The 23,106-nt window shown below is 46.0% G+C and overlaps 1 protein-coding gene across 1 annotated transcript in view; it reads right to left on the reverse strand.

The window, feature by feature from the left end:
* LOC106858298 (extracellular matrix organizing protein FRAS1-like) overlaps positions 1-23,106 on the reverse strand; it is a 42,501-nt gene that overhangs the window by 1,353 nt on the left and 18,042 nt on the right. Inside the window, exons 4-12 of the mRNA XM_088164431.1 lie at positions 10,911-11,018; positions 9,870-9,962; positions 8,590-8,749; positions 7,932-8,065; positions 5,312-5,395; positions 4,575-4,676; positions 4,296-4,487; positions 1,003-1,092; positions 53-200 (exon numbers count right to left, since the gene is read on the reverse strand). Of these exons, the coding sequence (XP_088020557.1) occupies positions 53-200; positions 1,003-1,092; positions 4,296-4,487; positions 4,575-4,676; positions 5,312-5,395; positions 7,932-8,065; positions 8,590-8,749; positions 9,870-9,962; positions 10,911-11,018 (1,111 nt within the window). The remainder of the gene's footprint in view (positions 1-52; positions 201-1,002; positions 1,093-4,295; positions 4,488-4,574; positions 4,677-5,311; positions 5,396-7,931; positions 8,066-8,589; positions 8,750-9,869; positions 9,963-10,910; positions 11,019-23,106) is intronic.

Genomic DNA, 23,106 nt, shown 5'->3' on the forward strand with positions numbered 1-23,106 from the left:
GTGAAGGCTGCAGGGGTTCCAGCAGGAGACCAGGGGTGGCCTGGCTGTGTACCTGGCTGGCAGCGAGGACAGCAGTGTCCCTTGGCCTCCCGAGGCCGGCTGCCCCGCGGGCAGGGCGGGCAGGAGCGCTGGAAGCAGGTGACGGCAGCATCCCGGCACTGGCACTCCCGGCACGGCCCCTCGGCCCAGCTGTCCCCGCTCTGCAGGACAAACACGGCTTCAGCTGCCAAGGAACGCGAGGCTCGGCACCCGGGGCACCTGGCAGCCATGGGCATCTCTGGCTCCACCAGCACAGGCAGGAAGGGCTCCACGGAAAAGACAAGCAGACATTTGAAATGATCACAAAGCTTTCCTGCCACTTCCTATCCCAGCAAGGGCAAAGCACGAACTGGAAAAAAACTCACACCTTAGTGTTTTACCTACCTGAGCAAAGAAAGGCTCAGCATGTAAAATGAGCCCCAAACAATATTAAATTTCTCACTTCCCACATCTGTTAGCAAAGAGCAGCTATCAGCTCCAGTCCTCATCTGTGAGAGTAATGAAAAGTCCACTACTGGTATATTTAAACTGAGATAATCAATGTTTCCTTTCTCTTTAATTTCAGAGGAAAGTTCCTTGAAAATATTAATAATGGGCTGCTGTTGCAGTAAAGATTATAATCAGTGGGATACATTGGCAGAAAGCAACACACTGCCCCAGCTCTGTAGCTTCTACTTGATAGGATTAAAATCAACTATCTTTATGAAATGTGCAGGAAACCTCTGAGTAGGGATATTAAATATTAAAAGGAAATGATTGATTGGACTGCACAAAGGAGACCAAGGAAAACTGTAATTCTGCAGCAGATGCACACAAGTGTTTCTGCAAACAATATTAATGGATTATTCTTCTGCTACACTTGCAAATAATATCCTTCTCAGAAGCAGACAGGGAGAGCCAGCCCCTCCAAACCTCTGTGAGCAGAACTCACTATTCCCTGCTGAAAAGTACAATGATACTCACAGCTTTGGTATGTCCTTTATAAATACAGTAACTATGGCTGGAGATACATTCAGGACAGCACTTCCCCTCTAAGTGAATTAATTCTTCACCCTGTGAAAGAAGAGACAAGGTTGCAGCAATTCCAAAGGAACCAACACGGCCAAAACCACAGTGGAATGCCGAGGCAGAACAGTTCTTGCCCTGGAATGCAATCTCCAATATCTAATTTCACCTTATCTTCTCCCCATCCAACTTCATCTCTGTAGGTATAGTTTGAAAAACGTGCTTAGCAATTCTTGTAGCTGCAGAACAAACCTCAGGAAAGGCCTCGGAATTCAGCGATAAAGCCATTACTTCATCCCTAAATCCCGCAGAGAAACCCTCCCCTTTTTTACTGTGGATCGCTAGGATTTCACTGGACCAACCTCAAGATTTCAATGCACACAGGCTTACCTTCATTTGGAATGTTCTACTTTTACTTCCCCAAGAGAATTTCAAAGCACATGCTCTATTTATCCCAGATGGAAAAAGCCTGTTCTTTGACACAACTGTACAGCTCCGCAGATTCCACTGAAATAACTTCAGTTTGAAGACAAGAATTGAGCAGCAGGAGAAAGGAATAAAGTGCCCCAATTCACCATAACTCTTTGTGCCCAAGTGGAAGCTGAATATTTAGAAAAGAGAGAGACTTTTTCCTAGGGAACCAGGACACAGCTCACAAGATTTGGTTTCCAAGATTACCAAGGAATTTTTCTGATCTATGGCAATCGGGTGTGTGCTCCTGGATAATTTTCCCTCAATTTTTGTACAGGAATTATTAAAGACACAGACAGGGGAGCAGCAGCACTGGTCATTATGAGGCTCACCAAGGGAGAACACCTAAGTCAGGCCACCCTCTGACATCCCTGGTCCATTCCTGAGCAGGGAACAGAGAAGGAACCATCTTAGTCACTGAGGACCACACATGGCCTCAATCTCTCTGCTGCTTCTACACATTTCTGTTCTTCAATTACTCCAAAATGCCTCTGGCAGGGTTTGGATCTCATGTCACTGCTGTGTACTGTAAACTCTCCTATCCCCACCCACATCCATAAACACAGGCTATAGGAAAACTGGGAGAACTACCCATGGAACATGGCTTGCCTAGCCCAAAAAAACCACAGCTATGCTGCTCTGCCAAGGCTCAGAAAAGGGAGAAGCTGTGGGAGATAACTTGTGGCTTTGCTGGAGACAGATTGATCATATTCCAGGTTGAGAACATGCTCAGAGCCTGCTGAAAATGGCTTTTTGAGGATTAGATCAGAATCACCACAGACACCTTGCTGGACAAGTTTGTTTGAAAGGGTTTGGAGTTAAACCTCTTGTAGTTGCTATCTGTGTCCTCATTACACTTCCAGTAGGATGATGTGACCAGGAAATTAATAGTGCCTTATGAAAAGAGAAATCCAAGTGCTCCTGGCTTCACATCAGCTCTGATTTATTGAGGCAGGTGCCAAAATAAACAGATTGCAACTTCAGAATGAAAATACAAAGGAAAACGAAAACATGGCATTTGCTTTTTGACTACACATTTTCTTGTAATTAATTAATGCACATCTTGCACTTTTGAGGCAAACTACAACTGAACAGGACTGGAGGAGTTGTGAACCCCACATGTTAACATCTCCAGCTATTGTTCTGGAAAACACCCCTGGCTTTTCTGAAGAATGGATTTTTTTTTTTTTTTGTCAGTACCCAAGATGTGAGCATGAATATTAACTAATCCTCCCCACTGAGCCATGACAGCAGGCCATCATCATTAGTGTAAATGATCCAATTTACAGCCAGGAGCACGCAGGCAGCTCGCTCAAACAGCTGCAAGTGCACGAGATTTTATGACAACCACAACTTTTCATCCAGCAAAAATCTCCCTGTGCAGTTTGAGGTCGGGTGATCAGCAGCAGCAGCACGGCAGGGGTGACTTTGGGTCCCACACTCAGTGCATTTTGGCTGTTTCAAAGGCACAGACACAGGTGAATATACACTTTCATACCTTCTTGCATCCATTTTTGTATCATTAGGGAGTCTGTGTGTGGATTTTCCTTTGAACACTCATTAAAACAAGCTAATCCAGTGAAACCATTATGTTTGGGGTTTTGGCTGGACCTCAGACACACCACAAGGGTGCTGCTGCTCCAGATTTAGCACACATAGGGCAGGGTCACCAGAAAAGCATCACCACTGAGACAGAAAACCCAGGAGGCCACAATTCTTTCCCTTCTCCTCACTGACACTGTGGAGTAGTAGGTACAGAACAGGTAAGAGCCCTCATTGACTTGAAACAGATCACAGAATCACAGAAAGGTCTGGGTTGGAAAGGACACCTGGCCTTGGACACCAGGGATGGGGCAGCCACAGCTTCTGAGGGCAACCTCAGGGCCTCACCATCTCACAGGCAAGAATTTGTTCCCAATATCCAATTTAAACCTGCTTTCTGTCAGTGTGAAGCCATTCCCTCTTATCAGGTCACTCCACACCCTTACAAAAAGTCCCTCCATCTTTCTTGGAGCCCCTCAGGTACTAAAAGGCCACAATTAGGTCACCCCAAAGCCTCCTCTTGTCCAGGCTGAGCAAACACAATCCTCTCAGCCCATGCAGTGACAAACAACACAGAAGTCTTATCCCACTGCTAAAAAAAGCCAATTCAAGGCACATTTGGACGTGTGTGGCTGAAGCATTCAACCCCATCGAATGCATTTTGCACATCCACTGCAGAGCAAATCTAACATAACCTGGCAGGAAGGGTATTAGTTTTGGAGTAAACAGCACACTGGGAATAAAATACCTTGCCAGCTTCACTTCCATGCTAAGAGTGGCATGGAAAAAATGAAGGAAATTAGAACACTGACTTCCATATCCAGCTACCTTACTGATGGCCACTGCAGCAGACAGAATGAGGATAAAAGGAACATTTCTAAAGCTTTTAACCATCTCTGACCTGCACATTTTCCTTAAGTTCAGCTCCTGGTAAATTCAGTGATCACCACTCAATCCTCTGTGTGTCTGACCCTCCACTACAGCAGGCACACACAGTGTGGGAGGGAATCCAGATTAAATTCACACTGGTTCACACTGCTTTGCTTCACAGTGGAAGCCCACAGTGCAAACTTGCATGGGAAATTCCAGGTTTGCTCTCCTTCCCTGTTTTTGAGGGGATTGCACCAATCAAGGGCTGGTTCATCGAGCGTCTCAAGTTGAGAAAAAAGAAAAAGGGAGGGGAAAAAGAATATAAAAAAAATTAAAATCCCAAGACTTGAGAAGAAAGCCTTTCTCACCTTGGCACACTCCACTTTGGCACACTCAGCTGCCTGGCAGGTGACTTGGCCCTCCTGGCACACACAGAAGTCACAGTGGGTGCTGTTCCACATCTCCCCATGGTACCTGATGGTGCCACCATCCAAGCAGCTCCCTTTGGAAGACACACACTCCTCACAGCACTTCCCAGGGCGCTGCACCTTCTTTTCCCCCTTAAAAACATCAGCCACGAGTGAGCAGGGCTGTCTGGAGCCCTTGGCACAGCAGCTGGGCTAGCAGGGTGGGTGATTTTTCAGTACCTGCTCACAGGTGACAGAGTCACAGGTCTCCCTCACACATCTCACTTCCCCTCTCTGACACACACATGCAGTGCAGGCATTTTTTTTCCACTGCTCCCCGTGCTGTTGAAAAAGAACATGGATACAGTTGTTAAACACTCTTGGAAAACAACCAAATTCCTTCCAGAAACCTGAGCTGCTTATGGAATATGATGGCTCCTTCTGCATGTCTATATCAGATAATAAACTTTTCTTAAAAAATGCTGATCTCTACATGCTCAGCAAGGAGAGGGATTGAGGTCTAGATGACACTGTGGGCATGCATTTCCCATTAATTGCAAGCTAGTGGCATTGGGGAAGCCTGAACTACTATTATTAGCCAAAAAAAATCATTGACAGAAAATCCCACATAGATACATTCATTAAATAATGCATTCAATTAATTCCAGATATCACAATGAAAGCTATAAATACTTGTGACTATCACCAGTGTGAGAACCACTTTCTGCTTTTCTCCTTCAAAACAAGTGTGAAATGAAAGTGCCTCATCTCCTTTGCCCAGCAAACTTCCTTTCTGCTGGCCAGCAAATCCTTATCAAGTCCTCATTTCTTTCAACCCTCCTGCCTTTCCAGGAGGGGAAAAAAGCAGCGTTTGCACAAAGCTATCAGTGCTGGCAGCAAGTCAGAGGCTGGGGAGAAGGGAAAGAGAGATGTGCCAAAAATCACGAGCGGTTTTGGTGTGCTTTGTCACAAGTCACCTGGAAGGTTCTTCCCAACACCGAGCAGGGCTTTGGGACACACTCTGGGCAGCATTTTCCAGGAGACAGAACCATGACTTCCTCCTAAACACGAGGCAGAGACAAGGAAAACAAAGTGTGAACAGTTAACCGTGGGGTCAGCATCAGTGCTTGGAATTCCAGGCATTCAGCACCCATGGGATTACCCACTGGCACTCAGGGCTTTGAAAAGCAGCACAAGAGCAGAGGCAAAGGCTTGAAAGATGTTTTCTCCACCTCATTTTCTGGGCTCATTTAGATGGCAACTGAGGTTTGAATACAGGGAGAGATGCAGATAAATTCATACACATGACATAAAGTGCTTCTATTCAGGCACACAGATATACAGAGGAAAAAATAAATATACAGCTATGCAAGGAAGCACAATAAAGCAGGAGATGAATGAGAGAAGTTTTTTTCTGGAATTGCAATATTTTGAGGTTTTGAAGGTGTGATTTATGCTCACCACCTCTCAGGCATCTGCACTGTTTTAGTTAAATCCATCCATGCTGTCTGTGCAGATGCTAAATTATGCTTAAAACTGTATTTTTCTAATTTCAATTTTTTTATGATGGATTTAAATCATGTTGGAAAAGGCTGGCATTTTCACACCAGTGTAACTTTTCCTGCATGCCCCAATTCCAGCCATCCAAACCTGTCTAATTCCACTGCTCCCAGTCAATGTACATCCAAGAGCTGGGAACTGCACTGTTCATCAGCACCTCCCTCCAGCCATGCCAGGATGATCAGAAGAAAGACTGATGGACTGGAATCAGAGCAGAAATGCCAAGCACCAACATCTCATCTTCTTCAGCACTCAAATCCTGAGCTTTCAAACAAAGAGTGCAAGGCTTTGTACAAAAGTTACCAAGGACAGATTTCCCAGAAGAGTTAAGAGACCCTTTATGTGTATTTTGGTGGCATGCAACAGGAATTTTTGGCATTCTTCTCCCTCAGTACCTAGGGAAGAGCAAAATTATCTGAAAGATGGAAGGTGAGAGTTTAATCCTGGGAGAATTTTTGTCTTGGCTTTTGATGGAGTGGAGAACTAAGGAAGGGGCAAAGATAAAGCCCCATGCAAGAAAATGTTAGGATTGATTGAGATCAGAACAGGCTCCTTGCATATCCTGCTAAAGTCCCTTCCACCTGGCAATGTCCTTGGTAGGAAATATCTGGAACACCATCAGATTTGGCTTTCTGCTGCATTAACTTGGATGCTGCCAGCCAATTACTCTCAAATACATCACAGCAACACCACAGTCACTCCTGATTCCATAAATAAGATCCTAATGATTAGCTGATTAAACATTAGTGCAATGGCTCAGCAGGTAATGCCAGTCCACTTGGAGTGGGAAAGGAGGGATCTAAAACAGGCATAAATTTGTTCTAATCCAGAGTACTTAGTAAATGAATACTAATGGAATATCTCAGGACAAAGCAAAATATAATTAGTACACACTAATAGGTGGGGTTTCTTCTATCAAAAAAAAAAAAAGTGTTAATTGTACAAACATCTGGTCCAGTAACAGAAATCTGGGAAAGCATCAGCACAGAAAAAGCTTTATGAGTTGTGCTTTTGATTTTCTCAGTGAAGAATTCTGAGTCAGGGAGCTTCTGGATTCATCACTGGAGCATGGTAATAGACCTAAAAATACTTAGGAAATGGCACTCCCTAAAACACAGAGTGAAGGTCAGAGACAAGGATTTCCAGGAAGCCAGTTCCAGGCATGCTGCTGCAAAAGAATACCAAGGGTACAATGGGTGCAATGAAAAAGATCCAAAGAGTACAGTCACACCCTTCAGCACTTTCAACACAGTAACAAAAATTCTAAAAATTGAGTGATTTGCCCAGAGTTTGGAGTACTGTGAACAGTACAAATCCTGTGTTAACACTGTGTAGAATCCTGTAGGATTTTGGCTGTGTTGATCCCTGCAAAAACGCTAAAAACTCATCACTTGTCCACAGCAAAGACCTTGGAAACAGCAATGTCCCTGCTCTCCTAACTGGACTGAAACTACAAGCTTGCCTAACTCCTCTTCCCAGTTTTGTTGTTTTCTGAACATCAAACACATGGAAGGACCACTGCTCTGAGACTTTTCTTTCAGTTCAAGTTGCCTCGTATTTCTGAACTCGTGAAGGCAAAAGGGGAATTTCATCCACTGCTCTCAAATGTATTTCTAGAGTTCTTGTACAAAAAACAGAAAGTAACAAGACCTGCAAATCAAACACTGAAATTTGTGAATATAAACCCCATTATAAAGCTTGTGTTTTCATTCCTTTGCTCAATTTCCTGATCAACTCCAGACCATTTTTTTGAGTAGAAAAAAAAAGCAGTTTCTTTAGCCAGAATTTGTGCCTAATTAACCAGCAAAGGGATGATAAAAATAAAATGCTGGGGAAAGAAGGTAGGAGTGAAGAGACACACAGGCTTCACCATCACTCCACACCATTTCTGCAGTCAAATAAACACCTCTTTTCCAAAGCACCCACTTGTCACCCAGAAGCTTTGCTTGCTTCTTTATTCCCCAGCATGAGAAAGGCACATAGCTCAGGGAAAAGGAGGTGTTGAGGAACTTTCCTAGAAGGCTGGAGGGTGCTGACCTGGCTGCAGAGCAGAGGCTGGCAGGCAGCTGTGGAGCACTGAGCTGTCCCATTCCTGCAGACACATCTGGAGCACCGACCCAGGCTCCAGCCCTCACCATCCTGGAACATGTGGCCATCGAAGGAGCAAGGCTCTAAGGGACAGGAAAACAAGGGGCAAGTTACTTTTCCAAAGCCCTTTCATCCCTTTCTGTCACCCATGATTAAAACACAGCCTTTGTGCATCTCAGCATTCAAAAGTGCAGTTTGTCAAAGCAGGTTGAGAGGGTAACATTTCCACCAGTTTCCAAGGGGTTTGTGAATTAAGAGCTCTGGATGCACTTGTCCCACTGGGACTCTACAAGAAAAGGCATCCAAGAGCTGAAGAAGCAGTTTTGGAACTCGCACAGGGAATACCTGAGGTGTTTTTGCCAATTTTAATCTCCAAAATGAGGATCTATTAGGCACATCTGCTCAGTGCTTAAAGCTTGTCCCCACCTCCTGGCCCTTGGGTGAAGCCATTAAAATGTAAATATGGCAGCAGGACAGAAAGGGAATTATGAGACAGGCTTGACTCCAGAGTCCTCCCAACAAAACTGAACCAGAAGAGAAAAGCTTTCCAGATTTGGGGCTAAAAGGAAGCTCTGAGCTGAGACCAATGGAAGCAGACAGTACTCACCACCAGGGCCCACACATTTGGGACAGCAGGAGCCCTGGGCAGTGTCCTGCAGCTCCCCTTGTGCACAGGTGAGGGCAGGGCAGGTCCTGGGGCTGCAGGTCACCTTCCCGTGGGCACAGGAGCACCGGACACATCCCGAGCTGGCCCATTCCGTGCCGTGCTGCACACAACACAACAGGGGCACAGAGAGCACAGTGAGGGCTGCAAATAAACCCTGCCCCTTTTTCAAGTGCCTCTTCACCCAAGGATGAGATTTGGCACTGATAAAAAGTGGCTTTCTGGCCATGTGACAGTGGAATTGGGATTGTAGGTATAAATATGTCCATATCTTTCTTGTGGGGATGCCAGGCTCAAAAAAAGCCAAAAGACAAAAGCTGCAGCAAAAGAACAGCACCAGAAAATGCAGAAATAGCACAAGAAGAAACATAATGCATTATGATATAACACAGCACCACCAAATGACAGGCACAAAGAAACATGAGAAGAGGATGGGTGTGCTACCCCTCCTGTTCCAGCTTTTCCTTAGTTTGTACCAGCTTCATGCTGGAACAGAGGGCTACAACATCCATCTCAGGTGTGGAGAGTACAGCCCACATATGGAAATTTTAGCATATTTCTTGAGATTTGGACCTGACTTGCCTCTTGTCAAACAGAGAAGTCTGTAAGAGACCACACATAGGACTTGAGTTTGCTGTTAAGCCATTTTTCTACATTTGCCTGTTGTTTGACATGATTCATTAACTACTACCCATGAATCTTGATTTTTTTCTCATCTCCAGACACTTATTCTGATTGTTTTGGCCTTTCAGCCCCCCTAGGTGAAACCACATCCCAGAACCTGCTTCTTGAATAATTCAGGATTACAGAATACAGAACGCAGGTCGCAGAGCAGCAATCAATCTCTGGCAGCAGAGAGGGCTGCTGAGAGAAAAGCCTGCTCTGAGCACAGCTAATATGTCAACTCCACTGTGCTTTGCTCTCTTTCTGATGTCACTGCACTGTCTCAGTCACCCACAGAATCAGCAAAGGGAAGGAACAAATGGGGAAATTTCTCCCATTAAGCCATGCAGGACACACAATTGCTCAGTGACACATTCCCTTTCTGCAAACTCTCCCACCAAATTCCTGCTCAACTCCACTATCTGACAGTGACAGGATATAAATGCAGTGATCTGTCCTTCCCCTGCACACCAGCTCAGCATCCTCCACTGGCTGAAACAAACAGGGAGCTAAAAGCAGGAAAGGATTGTCCCTGCTGAGGAACTGGACAGAGCACTCACACTGTGGATCTGTCCTTCGTGCTGGCAAAATCCTTCGGCTCGGGAGGCACACTCAGGGCAGCACTTATTGGAGGCTATTTGAAGAACTTCTCCCTGAAAAAAAAAACCAACAAGATTCTAATAAACAACTGACATCAAACAGAGTCTTTAAAATGGAAGTGAAAGTTCAGCCTTGAGGCATGAAAGAATTTTTTTCTTCTGAGATCCTCGGTGATCCTTTTCAATGTTTAAATGACCAGATGTTTTTGGAACACTTAAACATTTTGTCTTGAAGATTGTCCATGTCAAGGAGTCACACAGTTTGGTTTCACACTATAAACCTATTTCCCTTTATGAGTTTTAAAGTTGCCACCTCTTCATTTACCTGATTTTTATCATTTTATCTAGTGCACTCATTATTAGGTGTGCCATGACAGCACTTGATTTCCCTCTTCTTTAGCACAAAAATTCCCACTAGTTAAGTCTAGCTTTAATCAATACACAGCAAAAATAACGGGGAAAACCAGTAAGAATAAAATTATTTCCTCATTAGTGCTGTCATATTGGGAAACATTTTAACCTGCTTCACAAAGCCATATAATTACACTGACAGCCTCCTTAAAACACTCATTTTCACTGCTATTTGTGCACTCTACCCCAGCAATCCAGATGTTAATGCAAGACCAATTCCATGGCCAATTAATGAAGACCCAGACAAAGACGACCAGGAGACAAGGAAAGCTCAGCAACCATCACGAGGAAGAAGGAACAGGAAGACAGACAATCTCAGCTCTGTTGTTGCTCAGCAGAGTGGAAAGTGCCCATCTGCACCTTCCAGGGAGTCCCAGCCCCACCTCCAAAGGAAGGGGGATTGGAAGCTGGGGCTCACGCTGGGAGGTTCGAGCCCAGTTCAGGGGCTTCCTTTGGGATCAAACTGCTCCAACACCCGGCTCTGGGAAGGGGACAAAGGCTTCACACACCACGTGTTTTCACTCCAAGGAGGAGTGCAAGGACACAGAGCCTGGGCCTGGCTCTGGGCAGCCACAGGGACTCAGCCCTTACCTTCTGGAAGTCACACTGAGGGGCTCTGCAGGCTGTAGGCTCACAGGTGACGACGCTGCTCCGACATCGGCAGTCTTGGCAAGAATCTGCCTTCCAGAACGTGTTATTCTGCAAATAAAGGTGGGAAGGAGACCCATGCAGCACAAGGATGTCTCAAACAGAGACAGAATGCAGCAGAGCCCCCTCCCTCCCACACACTTTATCAGGCCCAACGCTGGCACTGCTCACTCAGCAGCTTCTGACACGCAGCTCAAAGACAAGGTCAACGATCAGCTCCAGCAGCAGGAGAATCCAACCTCCAGGAAGCCCAGGTGAGCAGAGCACGGCTGGAAAAGTTGCCTGTAGCCAGGTTCAGCCTGGACAGTGATCCCAGGTAGTGCTGAGGCAGCAGAGGTGGCTCGGAGACAAACCCGCTCCCGGACACGTGGCCAGGGATGAACAGGCTCTACCTGGGCACGTTTATCCCAAAGCACCACGCAGGAAACTCCGGCCAAGCAGGGAGTGTGACACAGCTGGAAACAGCTGTCACCACTGCTCCATCAGTGCACCCAAGTGGAACACCCACAGCTAATTCACAAGGGTTTGAACCACCCGTGCTTGACCCCTTCCCATTCCCTCCACGCTGAGGTCACGATCCCACGCTGCCTCCGCAAGAACACGGGAAGAGGAGGATCAGTTTCTGCTCTGAAATGCTGTTTTCAGCTACACAATCCCCTTCCCTGTTGTATAGACAAACACTGGGCTAAGCTGACACCACACAGGGTGTTTTCCTGGGCAGGATGGACAGCCCCTATCGCAGCCATCGAGCCTCGTTTTTAATGGATTTGCAAGGAGACCAGACCTCGCTGCTCATTTACACCATGTAGTGATTTACTTCAATTTACTCACAGTGCAAAGTACGATTTAGGCAAATGAAGCCAGGGAGGATGATTAACAATTGACTGCCATGAGCACATTTACAGCTAACTACTAAAACTGTTAAGCATAATGATAAAATACTGAACTGTGCCTTAAAGGCCCATTAGGCTGCTTAATGAGAGAAAAATTATCCCAAAAAAACCAGGCCACTTGTTCAGGCCCTTCTGTGGGGTGCTGGATCAAGAGTGTCCATCTGCAAATAGTGGGACAGCCAAAAACATAGCAAAAAAAATTAAAATTACTCCTTGTTTCTCTCCCCTGCTTTCTAAAAGCATTTCTCCCACATCAAACTGTGCTCCTCTCTGTGCCAAAAGTCATGCACACGTTGCAAACACTCCAGCAGCATCAGAAATTTAGGGAGATGCTCTGTTAATGGAATACCCGTGGCAATGCTGACCTTAGAAGGTGCCCAGCCCCTCGGGCAAGGCAGAGAGGGATGAAATTCCTGCTCAGGAGCACAGCTGGCTGCAGAACAGCAACCCTGCCATCATCTCTGCCAGCAGATTTATGGTGCAGTTAGAGAAGAAATGAAGGTTAAGTGATGTGTGTGCCAAGCTTTAGCTAACACACACATCCCACTGGCTTCAGCAGTGCTCTGGCAGCTTCCTGCAGGGAAGCCAGCCTGGGCTAACCAGGCACACTTAGTGCCCCATCTCCTGCCTCTCCCAAACCTTCACCTCTGACAGCTCATGCTTACTAAAATTAAAAAAAAAAAAAAAAAAAGAAAATAATTTCCACAGTGGAATAATAACCAAAGGACTCTCACGGCACAAGGTCAGCACAGAGCCACCCTTACTCACATTTTGAGACTTAAATGCTCGGGTTTGTGGTAAGGAAACTCCTCCTTCTTCCTCTCCTGGTTTCTATCACAGCCCAAGCAGGCTGGCTCCTGTCTGTGGGCTCAAATCAGCTGCTTCTAAATTCCTTTTGCCAGGTACCAGATCAAAAACCAACACTTCTCTGCAGAGTTTTAAAAAATTCATTATCTAGTTAACAGTCAGGAAACTACCACCTGATTTGTTGGAATCTTCCAAGCACTTCATGGCTCTCAGCATCCAGGTCTTTGGATAATTCAGCATTTAGCTTAAGATTCCTGGCAGCAGACCTGAATTCCAGGTTGGAAAATCTGGATTCCACCTACCTGTCCTGTTGTGGGGCTTTGTTAGTGCTCACCCAGCACGTACAAGGACACTTCAAAGCTCCCAGGCAATTCAGTTCTAAACATAAAGCAAGATTTTTCAGTGCACACTTCAAGAACTGCTGGAAATCCACCTGATGTCTTCTCCAAGGCTCTGCACCTCAGTGGACAAATTATCTGCTGCAGTCTAAGTGCTGGATTCCAGTCCTGTTGAGACTGTATTTTTATCAGTGACAACTTAAGGGGCTTTTTCCTGACAAGTATTAATGTAATTAACAGTATAAATAATAAAATACCACGCAGAGAGTGCTTTGAAGATGGAAAACACTCCTTAAATGCCAAGCAGTGCCATTATAATTTATTAATTCCCTGGATTTCCCTACATCAAAAGTAGAAATGATACTTGATTCAACTGAATTTTAAAACAACACGGTGCAAGAATAGATACATCTACATAATTTGGTGCCAGTCTGCAGAACAGAGGCCAAAAGAACAAGAAATGCTCACAAACCTTTCCAGCCTGCAGACACCCAGCCAAGACAAAATGAGTGAAAACTGGAGACACAGGGGCACAGTGTGAGCATGTGATGGGTTTGGAGAATACTGATGTTGATTTAAGAAAAAGCAGGGGAGAAAAATACAGAAGAAGGAGGCAAGAACACGACAATCAGTAAAAGCAAAGAAAAAGTGAAAGAGACAAAGAGCAGACATGGAGCAAAGGGAGCCCAGAGCAGCTGTGAGTGCTCCTGCTTGCTGCTGTCACTCTGTCACATGAACAGAGCACACAAAGACCTAAATCTCTTGGACCACTGCTTTTTCAACTGGCTATGAGAACTTCAGACAGCTGCACTTGTTCCTCCTCTACCTCAGAAAAAAAAAAACAAACCAACAACAACTACAAAAAAACCCCAAACCCACCCAACAAATCATAAATAACCAGTCTGCTATTACTATGTGCAAAGCCTCAGTAATTGCATCAGGTGCCACTTAGCATGGGATATCATCACACCAGAGAAGAGCCTGTGTGCTATTCTGGGGAAATAAGGAGCAGACAACAGCTGGTTTGTGTCCCCTCTGCAGCTCTTAGGGCTTCCTGGAAATATCCAGGCCATGCCTAGAATGTCACTGCATGCTGGGGTGTCCCCTGCAGCAGCCAGGACCTGTCAAGTCGATCACTGGGGTGGTGGCATTGCTGCCATTGCTGAGCAGGGTGAAGCCAGCAGAGCACAGCTGCAGCCTTGGTGTCAGCCAGGGCTGGAACTGCAGATTTGGGGTGTCACACCGAACAGGAGGGGGTGCTGCTTATCCTGTAGCCCACTAATCACCTGATGATGATGATGATGATGAGGAGGAGGGGTCTGGAACACCTCTCTCATGAGGAGAGACTGTGGGAGCTGGGCCTGCTTAGCTTGGAGACTGAGAGGGAATCTCATCCATCCATACAAATATTTCCAAGGTGTGCCAATAGGACGGTGCCAGACTTTTGGTGTGCCCAGAGAGAGGACAGAAAGAACAGCCATGAAATAAAACACAAGGAGTTCCTCCTCAACATGAGGAACAACTTCTGCCCATGAGGGTGAGCTGCCCAAGGACCAAACTCACCTGGGCTCAGTCCTGTGTCCCCTGCTCCAGGTGACCCTGCCTCGGCTGGGGCTGGACTGGGTGATGTGCAGAGCTCCCTCCCAACCCCAGCTATTCGGGAATTCTGTGATAAACTGTCCAAGAGGCTGCTCTGTCCCAGACTGCCAGACTCTGCTTTGGGGAGCAGGGACCCCACACCACGGGGAGAAACCCCAAGGGAGCTCCAAATCCTCGTGCCAGGTGGGATTTACCTCCCAAGCCGTTCCTGTGCCAGAGACAGCTGAGAAAAAGCAGGGATCGGGTGTCTCAGAGGAGGAATTGCAGGCTGCTTTGTTGAAATGGCAGGCAGAGCCCGGAGCAATTACACTTTTGGTAACAATTACCAGCATCAGGCAGCGGCTGCCAGGCGAGGAGCCTTGGCAGCGCCGCAGCCCCGCTTTTCATTCGTCATTTCCACTCCAATTATTCCACAATGCCAGGCAATTGGCAGGAGAAACCCAAACGAGGGGGAAGCGCTGAGAGCGCTGCAGGTCCGTGGGGACACCCATTAATGGAGCCACGAGGAGATGAAAGTCATTGAGAGACACAGCGAGGATTGCCAGCGTCCATTCCGTGTGGATTTGATGTTTTATCTCAGGCAATGGGGAGCTGTTGCTGTGCTCAGTGCGTTTTCAGATCTGGTATTTGCTGCTCTAGAACAGAAACTCCTTGGCAGGGGGGGGTTTAATGGGCTCGTTCCGGCATGCCCGAAATCAGAGAACAACACGGGAACGACTGGGCTCGGAAATCAAATGGAAATTCAGCTCCTGTCAGTGGAAACACCTTCAGTGCTACAGCCCAAGGACACTACACAGCAGTAAAGGCCAAGTGCACGGCCTGATGAACAACACAGCGACGTGAACACACTCTTCCAGCAATTGGGAACTAGTTCTCCCCTCCTTCCAGTCAGGGAATTAAGAACTTACATAAATTAAAACAAGGTTTTTTGTTTTCATAGTTCCATAGACTGCTACATTCCCAACTGGCAAAGTCCTTCACCAGTGGTAGCAGCCTTGTGAAAATCAAGAGTTTAAAAAAAAAACATTTCCCAGTAGTCCTAAGATATTTGAGGGATGTGATATTCCACGATATTCTTGGAATTCTTAGGTGCTGCTGTAATCTTCATCCTGTCTTTCACACAGACACAGAAGCAGTCACCAGGAAAGGGCCCAAATGAATCAAATGCACTGAGAAAAGGGGGTAGAGGGAGGAAAACTATGGTTTCAAATCATCAGTTCTAACCAGGATTTAAATCAGCACACAGAGATCTTTGCTCAGACCAACAGGTCAGTATTTTGGGAGCAGCAATGAGTGTTAGTGACAAACCAAAAGACATTAAGTTTTAGAAACGTTTCTAGAATAGTTTGTCACTATTAGATTCACCCAAAACAACCTGCAGCCTCCTTGGAAACTTTCTCCTCACATTAAATCCATCTATAAATGGACATGGTGAATGACTGACAGCAGAAACAACTATTTTCTCCCATTTTCTTATGCTGAAGATTTTTCCATGCCCAGTTGTGTGTTTTGATGAACTGCACAAACCAGAAATTCTCCTCAGCCTCCAGGAATAACATTTGGGGTCCCCTCCTGCTGGTTTTTCTCCCCTTTGCCCAAGTAGCTGCTAACCTGCCAGTTGGGAAATTTCAAACACTCTCCCCAAAAATGACTTCTGAATGGGTATCAAACTGTTAATGCATGACAAACCCGGTGTGCTTGCTTGAACAGCAGTGGAAATGAAGGGAGGGAAGGGATTAATTTAATCTAAACTAGATCACAGCTTTAATGATAGCACTCATTACAATATAATGGCTATTTCTGGAGCAGCAGGGGTGCCCATCTCTGCTGTGTGGATGCTCTGGATGCAGGTGAAACGATGGCAAAGCACCAAGGAGCTGATGTTCTGTCCTCATGGCCAAAACCTGAACCTGGGAGAGCCTCCAGGAGGTGACAGATGTGTCGAATGATGAAGTGAGACTGCCAGCAGGATGAAGGAATTCAATTAAAAATGCAGGTTATGCTGGGCCAAGTGCTTCCATGTCAACTGCATCTAAGCCAGGGCAGAGTGAACAAGACAGACTAAGCCTTTTATCCCATTTTTAACAACAACAACAACAACAACAAAAAAACCATCAGGCCATGAAAATGCTTGCAGCTGATTCAGCAGAGAAAGGAAATTTCCTTCAGTACCAGTCAGGGCCCTAAGAAGCTCTGCACCAAGTGAAACATAACTGTAATTCTACTTCTTGAAGGCAACAATCCACTCCAGAGCAATTGTGCAAGCCATGTCAGCAAATAGAGATATCTCCATTTCCAGGTTGGATATTTAGGAAGGATCCTTTCAAAGCAAGGAATTCCATGCCTCAAATCCTACTATTGTCACTGTGGGTCCAAGCACAGTCACCTCCCATCCAGCTCCCAGAAAACACAAGCCTTTATGTCCTTATCTTCCATCTCAGCTCTCTGTACAGCAGATTAATCAAGTGATTCTCTCTTCCTTTGCAAAGGGAAAGAAGAGCCTGCACAGCCATGAATCTTGAAGAACAAAGGTTTCATTACTGAAGAAAAGCCTGCGGAATAAGGAAATGTGCAGACTGCCCTCGTGTCCTCCAGCATTGTTTGCAGCACTGCTCTGGTTCACTGGGAGCTGCTGACACTCAACAAGGTGACAATCTTATGTCCAAATGGAAATAATGGCAGCAGCAGGTGGCTAACACCTCAGTCCTTGACTCCAACCAGGCTCTTTGCTGCCTTCTGTTACAAACGATTCCATTAACTGACTCTGGCACACAGGAACAAAAATCAGGCTGAAAAAATCCTGAAAAGGGCAAAGATGATACATGTATTTGTGTGCTTCAGCATTGTCAGGTGTGATCTAGTTCACTGGGATCAAGAGGGACAGCACGGAGGGAAGAAATGAAGCAGCACAGTCCTTGGCATTCGCTGGGTCACACATGCTTTAAAAATGATGAATTTTTTTTTTTTACAACGACAACGAGATCACACCAAACAACTGAGGAGAACTACAGCTCATCAGCCCTTGCTCTGTGAAAGAAGGAATGGCAGGGGTACAAAAGCTTATCCTGTCCAAGAGCAGCGAGCAGACTGAGGGAGAAGAGGCAAAACCTGTGGAATAACAGCAACAGGGAAGCAGCCTTGGCCAGAAGGTGCAGTGGAGGAAAAAGAAACTCCAGGGCTGGGAAGGGTGGTGAGATCAATCACAAACCATTGCTTTTCAGAGAAGAAGGTGTAAGAAACAGCTCTGTGAGGCATTTAAACTCCCTCCCCTGAGGCAGATAAAAGATGAAGAGAGAAACAAGGCGTGGGTTGGCCTTAGCAGGAGAAGTATCAGTCTATTAATTAGCATGATTGGCCATCAGTCAAACATAAATCATATTATCCATTGCTAAGTGGAAGCATTCACCAGGACACAAATTGCACGTGTCTCTGAGCCCATGCTGGAACGGTTCATTTTGCTTTCATTAGTCAGAAGCACTGCATGAAAGGTCATGGCAAAAAAAAAAAATATTTATTTAAAATTAAAGCCCTGTAATCCTATCTAAAGTCTATTTATTTTTTCGATGCACAACACCATGACTCTGTGACCTGATTTCCAATAGAGTGCCAGGGAGATGCCAGGAGTTGCTCTGAAAATAACCATGATCCATACTTAGAGCATCTCTCCAATTTGTTCTCTTTACCACAGTTCCTCTTCTATAGAAAAACCGATTTTACAAAATTTTTCTGTCCACAGCAGAAGCAAGCTCAGGGACAAAGATTGCCACAACCTCTGCAGCTCCTGCACGTGAATTTCTGTCTCTCACCCCCTTCTCGGTATTTAACACCTCTGAGAATAAATCTGTGGTAAAAGCTCAGAACAATTTGCACAGCAAGCCCGTAATGGGGGCTGGAGCAGCAAGGCTAAGAGGGAGCACATGCAGAAGCACTTATTTAGACTCCTGAAAACAGACTGGGGGGGTTCCTAAATCTCTCCAATGCTCATCGTTTAAAAAAGGGACAGTTTTATATCAAAGTACTTGACTCCTTCACTGTAGTGATGTCTTCATCTACAGAAGCTGCTCCATGAAATATTTAGCAGAAGCAAAGCTTATGCATCCCTTCAGTTCAGGCTGAGGAAGAAAATGCATCTTCCCTCCATCCTCAGGCAGCAAGAATGGGCTGGGTATTACAGTAAATAACACCTGAGAACGTGCTTTTGTGAAGTATTTTAATTCTTCTCCTTTAATAAGCCTGTATGAGTGCTTGGTAATGTGTTTTTCCAAGCACATCCCTGGCATACACGAAGCCTCAGGCACGAGGATTCAGAGGCAGAGGAGGAACAGGGAGCTCTGCTCACATCCCTCCCCATGCCATGGATATTTGCCAGGCTGAAGATTGCTCACTGCCATGGTGGGAGCCAATTCCTGTCAGGCTACTTCACGCTTGGTTAGAAATAATTGCTGCCTCATTACAAATTTAATCATGACACTGTGATATGGCAGAACTCTTCCTTGCAATCTCCTTCTCTTCCTTCTTGAAGATGATGTGAAACAGATTAACCATTATGCAGTTTAGGTATTTTCTTTTTTTTTTTTCTCCTCAAAGAAGGAAATCCCATTTTCCAACATTTTGTTCATGTAGTTTCTACACGGTTTAAGAAGCATCTCACAAAGCTTTTCACTCCAGGTTCCTGCAGGATCCTAAGGTTTTTAGTTTTTCTTCATCTGCATCGACTTTGAGAATGTCTCAAAGTAGAAGAGTCCCATACTTGAGGGCTTGGCTGCACCCTGAACGATTCACAGCTTCCCTGAAGAACGCAGAAATTTAGGAAACACTCCTGAGGGCACATCCCTGTCTACTGAATGGGTTAGGAATGAAAAGTGCAGGATGGAGAGGGAGAGGCTCCCCCATAACACAACTGTAAAACTTGAGAGATGATTCCACACTCTCCTTGGCCCACCCTCACCGTGCCATGAATGTAGCTGATGCCATCACCAGCCTGGCACCTTCCCAGAGCCACAGAAATCCCTCACCAGGGATGAGTGGGACCTGTCTGATTGCAGGGACCAACTCAGCTCTAAGGAAGAAGCTCTCCAAAGCCAGAGCAGGGTCATCTCCTTTGGTGCACAAGACTCATTTCTAAGAACATTGCAGCAAAGCACAAAGGAACAAGCCCAGAACTCCAAGTACTTAGAGCAGCTCCAGTCAGGATCCTGGTTTCAGTACATCCATCTCTCCTGAAGATCTTGGTGATGGGAATTCCCAGCAGCAAGGCTCAGTACTTCTAACACTTTTCAGGTGTCTCTCCACCTGTTATTCCCTATGCTTTCAAAACCAGCAGCACAAAAGGGTAAGGGATTTAGAAAAACACTCTGGATTTTTTCCCCTCAGCAAATTAAAACACCAAACTGGGAGATTTGAGACTACTGAATGAACTTTCTTTCCTGCACAGCTCCTCCACTCCTCTGCACTGGCACACTTCCCAGAGGTCTGTGCACAGCAGTGTGGATGGATGGCTTTTCCAAACACCTGCATCCATCATTTGATTTGACCTCCAGAGGCCACATTCTTCCCCTGCACCTTTAGTTACTTTTATCTTAAAAAGGAAAAAAGGAAAGTAATGTGGGTCAGCAGAGAGAAGTTGGCAGGCAGGCTCCCTCCCTTCCTGCCTGCAGGGAAACAACTGTGACTGCCTGGGTCAGTGGTGCCTGGATCAGCCACAGCTCCTGCACTGCACCAAGCCAGAGGACAGCACTCCCCACATCACAGCCTTCACCTTGGGCCCGATGTTTCCCACTCAGGGCCGTGAGGAATGTTGTTTCAGGCTCTGCAAAGAAACTGCCATCATGTGCAGTCCTGGTGAGACAGCCCATTTTTCAGGAGCTGGGGAACATGAAGACTTTTCAGTGCTCTTTTCTCCAGTGCAGTAAATATTGCACTTTAAATCCACCTGACAGCTGTTGAAGTGCTGCTAGGAATCCAACCTTCATGTTCTGGGACCTGAACTCCAGCTGTGCCTGCCTCACCCCTGCAAGTGTTCCAAGGCAGGCTGGATGAGGCTCAGAGCAGCCTGGACTAGAGGAAGGTGTCCCTGCCCATGGCAGGGGGCTGGAAAAGGCTGAGCTTTAGCTCAGTTATGTCATTTATGACTGTCTCCTATTTCTAGGGATACACAACAGTCCTTGCACAAGGAAATGTTGAACAGAGGATGAGCAGTGACAGATGAGTGGGAAGAGGCTGCATTATCACCTTCCAGGACAAGCCTGCTAAAACAGCAGCTAAATCCAGTGGGAATTGCAGCCATCCAGCATCCTCTCCTCCAAACACACCCCAGAGAGCTTCACACTGAGGGGAGACTCCTAAAAACAAAGAGGAAAGCAAGCCTGCAACTCTTTATAACACAGCACACTAAAAATCCTCCAGCTTCTCCTCACCTTCAATGAAAGATGTTTGATGAAAGCCTCGAGCCAGCCAGGCTCTCTCTGCAAAAGCAGATTGCTCCAGGGAAATCCCAAATCCCCCAGCCCACACCAGCTCCCACCAGGCTGAGATATTGAGACAGCCAAGACACACTGTTCTTGGAAATGAGGATGTACAAAGGCAGAAAAATAATTGCTTAACCCCTTATTAATCTGCAGAACTTTCCTGCTCCATGATGAGGGAGAGAGAGAGGCAGGAATTTCGGAGCCTAGCTCGCAGCACGCTTGACTTGAAAAGAAGCCAACACATGGATTTTTCTCCTACCCTTCCCCGGATGATTAACCTGGGCACCACTCCCACGTCTGCAGACAGAGCACACCGGGACTGAAGTGCCCACGAGCTACTGCACAAGTCCTGTCGTGTCCACCCCACCCTCCCCACCCCATCATTTGCACTGGAAAAACAGAGGTTTGTAACAAAAGAGACTTCTCCTCTCAGGGAAGAGGATTAGCTTCCCCACTTGAGCTTTTGTCACAAGCTTATCCTGACATAATGACAGCTGCATTTCCACCTTGGGTCTGCAAGGAAAACGTCATCCAGGATGCCAGGAAAATGATTTGGGGGTTTGTGAACACCTCTGGCCTCGAGAGCAAAAAGCAGGAACACGTGAGGCAGAGGGACAGCAGACAGGAGCCCAGGCTCCTTGCTGGAGCTCCAAGCTGTGGCCAGAAGAAAGAAAAAGGAATTGTACTTCCAATATTCCCCTCCAGCAACATCAGCTGCTCGGAACCATCAGCACACGGCTCCCACCCCATCGCAGGGGATCAGAAAAGATCACAGAGACCCAATCCAAAGGCCAGAGCCTGCTGGGAATGTTAATCCAGCCTCCTGCTACGTGCACTCAGAGCAGCACACTGAAATCCCCACCCCAGCAAGGGGCTGCTTTGGGAGAACACAAAGTGCCTTCAAAAAATCCTGAGTGTCAGGAGTTATTTCAAAATGCTTTCACTATGGGGGAGGGAAGCATTCCCCACATCTTCCTACAATGTCCTTCTCTCCTGTCATTTCTCCTTTCGTCTCCCCTGATATTTTTCCATTTCTCACATTACATTCTTCATACTCAGCCCATTTCACATATTTACCTTTCCTTCCTTGTTCTGGGAGTTGGCTCTGCTAACTGCCATAACCTTCCAAAACTTCACCACTGTGACAAAAGAAAAATCTAAATTTTGCCATTGTGTTGCCATCTCATCGTTGAAATCTCTTCGCAATTTTCAGATGGCAAAGCCTACTTATCTTTCAATATTTAAGTTTTTAAACCTGCCCAGAAGGTAAAGAGACTCTGAAAGGAGATGACATTTTATTGCTGCTTTGAAATACCTCTGAGGAAAAGCAGGGTGAAATATTCCAGTGAACCACCTCGTCTCACAAAAACATTTGTTTCCAAGACCTAACAGTTCAAAGGAAAATCACTTTAGACAATGGACAATTTCTTCATGGACCAGAATGTAAAGCAGACCCAAGCCTGCCAGTTTTGCTAACTCAAAAACCAAAGACTGCAAGCAATTATTGCTCTCAATGAAGAGACACAGCAGCCAGTGTGACACCACAAGAAAATCCAAAGCTCACACACCCTTAGGCTAAGAAATAATATCACATTTTCTCTCCAAAATGTCTCCTGTGGATGCTATGCCCTAATTTTTAGGTGGTCACAAGTCCCATCCCAAAGGCTGAGATTTTCATTTGAGCAATACCAGTGTAATGTAAAACAACCTAAATATTTCAGATGGATGGGGCTGGCAAGTCCCTTCCTTCCAGATGTCATTTAAATTTTATAGAGAGGCAGAAGAGAAGTGATTTATGCAAGATGGAAGTCCTAGGAGGAGCAGCCTGTCACACACAATATTCATACATTGTCCACTGTTCCAATGGAACAGCAAATTGCACAAATTCCAAGGAAGGAGAGAACAGGGAACGTCTCAGGAAAAAGTGGCAGAAAAGCAGAGCTTTCCCCTTCTGTTTGAGAAAGGTGTTAATGAATGATGGCCACTCCTGCCTGGTGACCTTCACAAAACGAGCTGGCAGTGTCAGCTCTCCCCT

The sequence above is a fragment of the Sturnus vulgaris genome, chromosome 4 (genome assembly GCF_052056855.1).
Source record: "Sturnus vulgaris isolate bStuVul1 chromosome 4, bStuVul1.hap1, whole genome shotgun sequence".
Lineage (NCBI taxonomy): Eukaryota > Metazoa > Chordata > Aves > Passeriformes > Sturnidae > Sturnus > Sturnus vulgaris.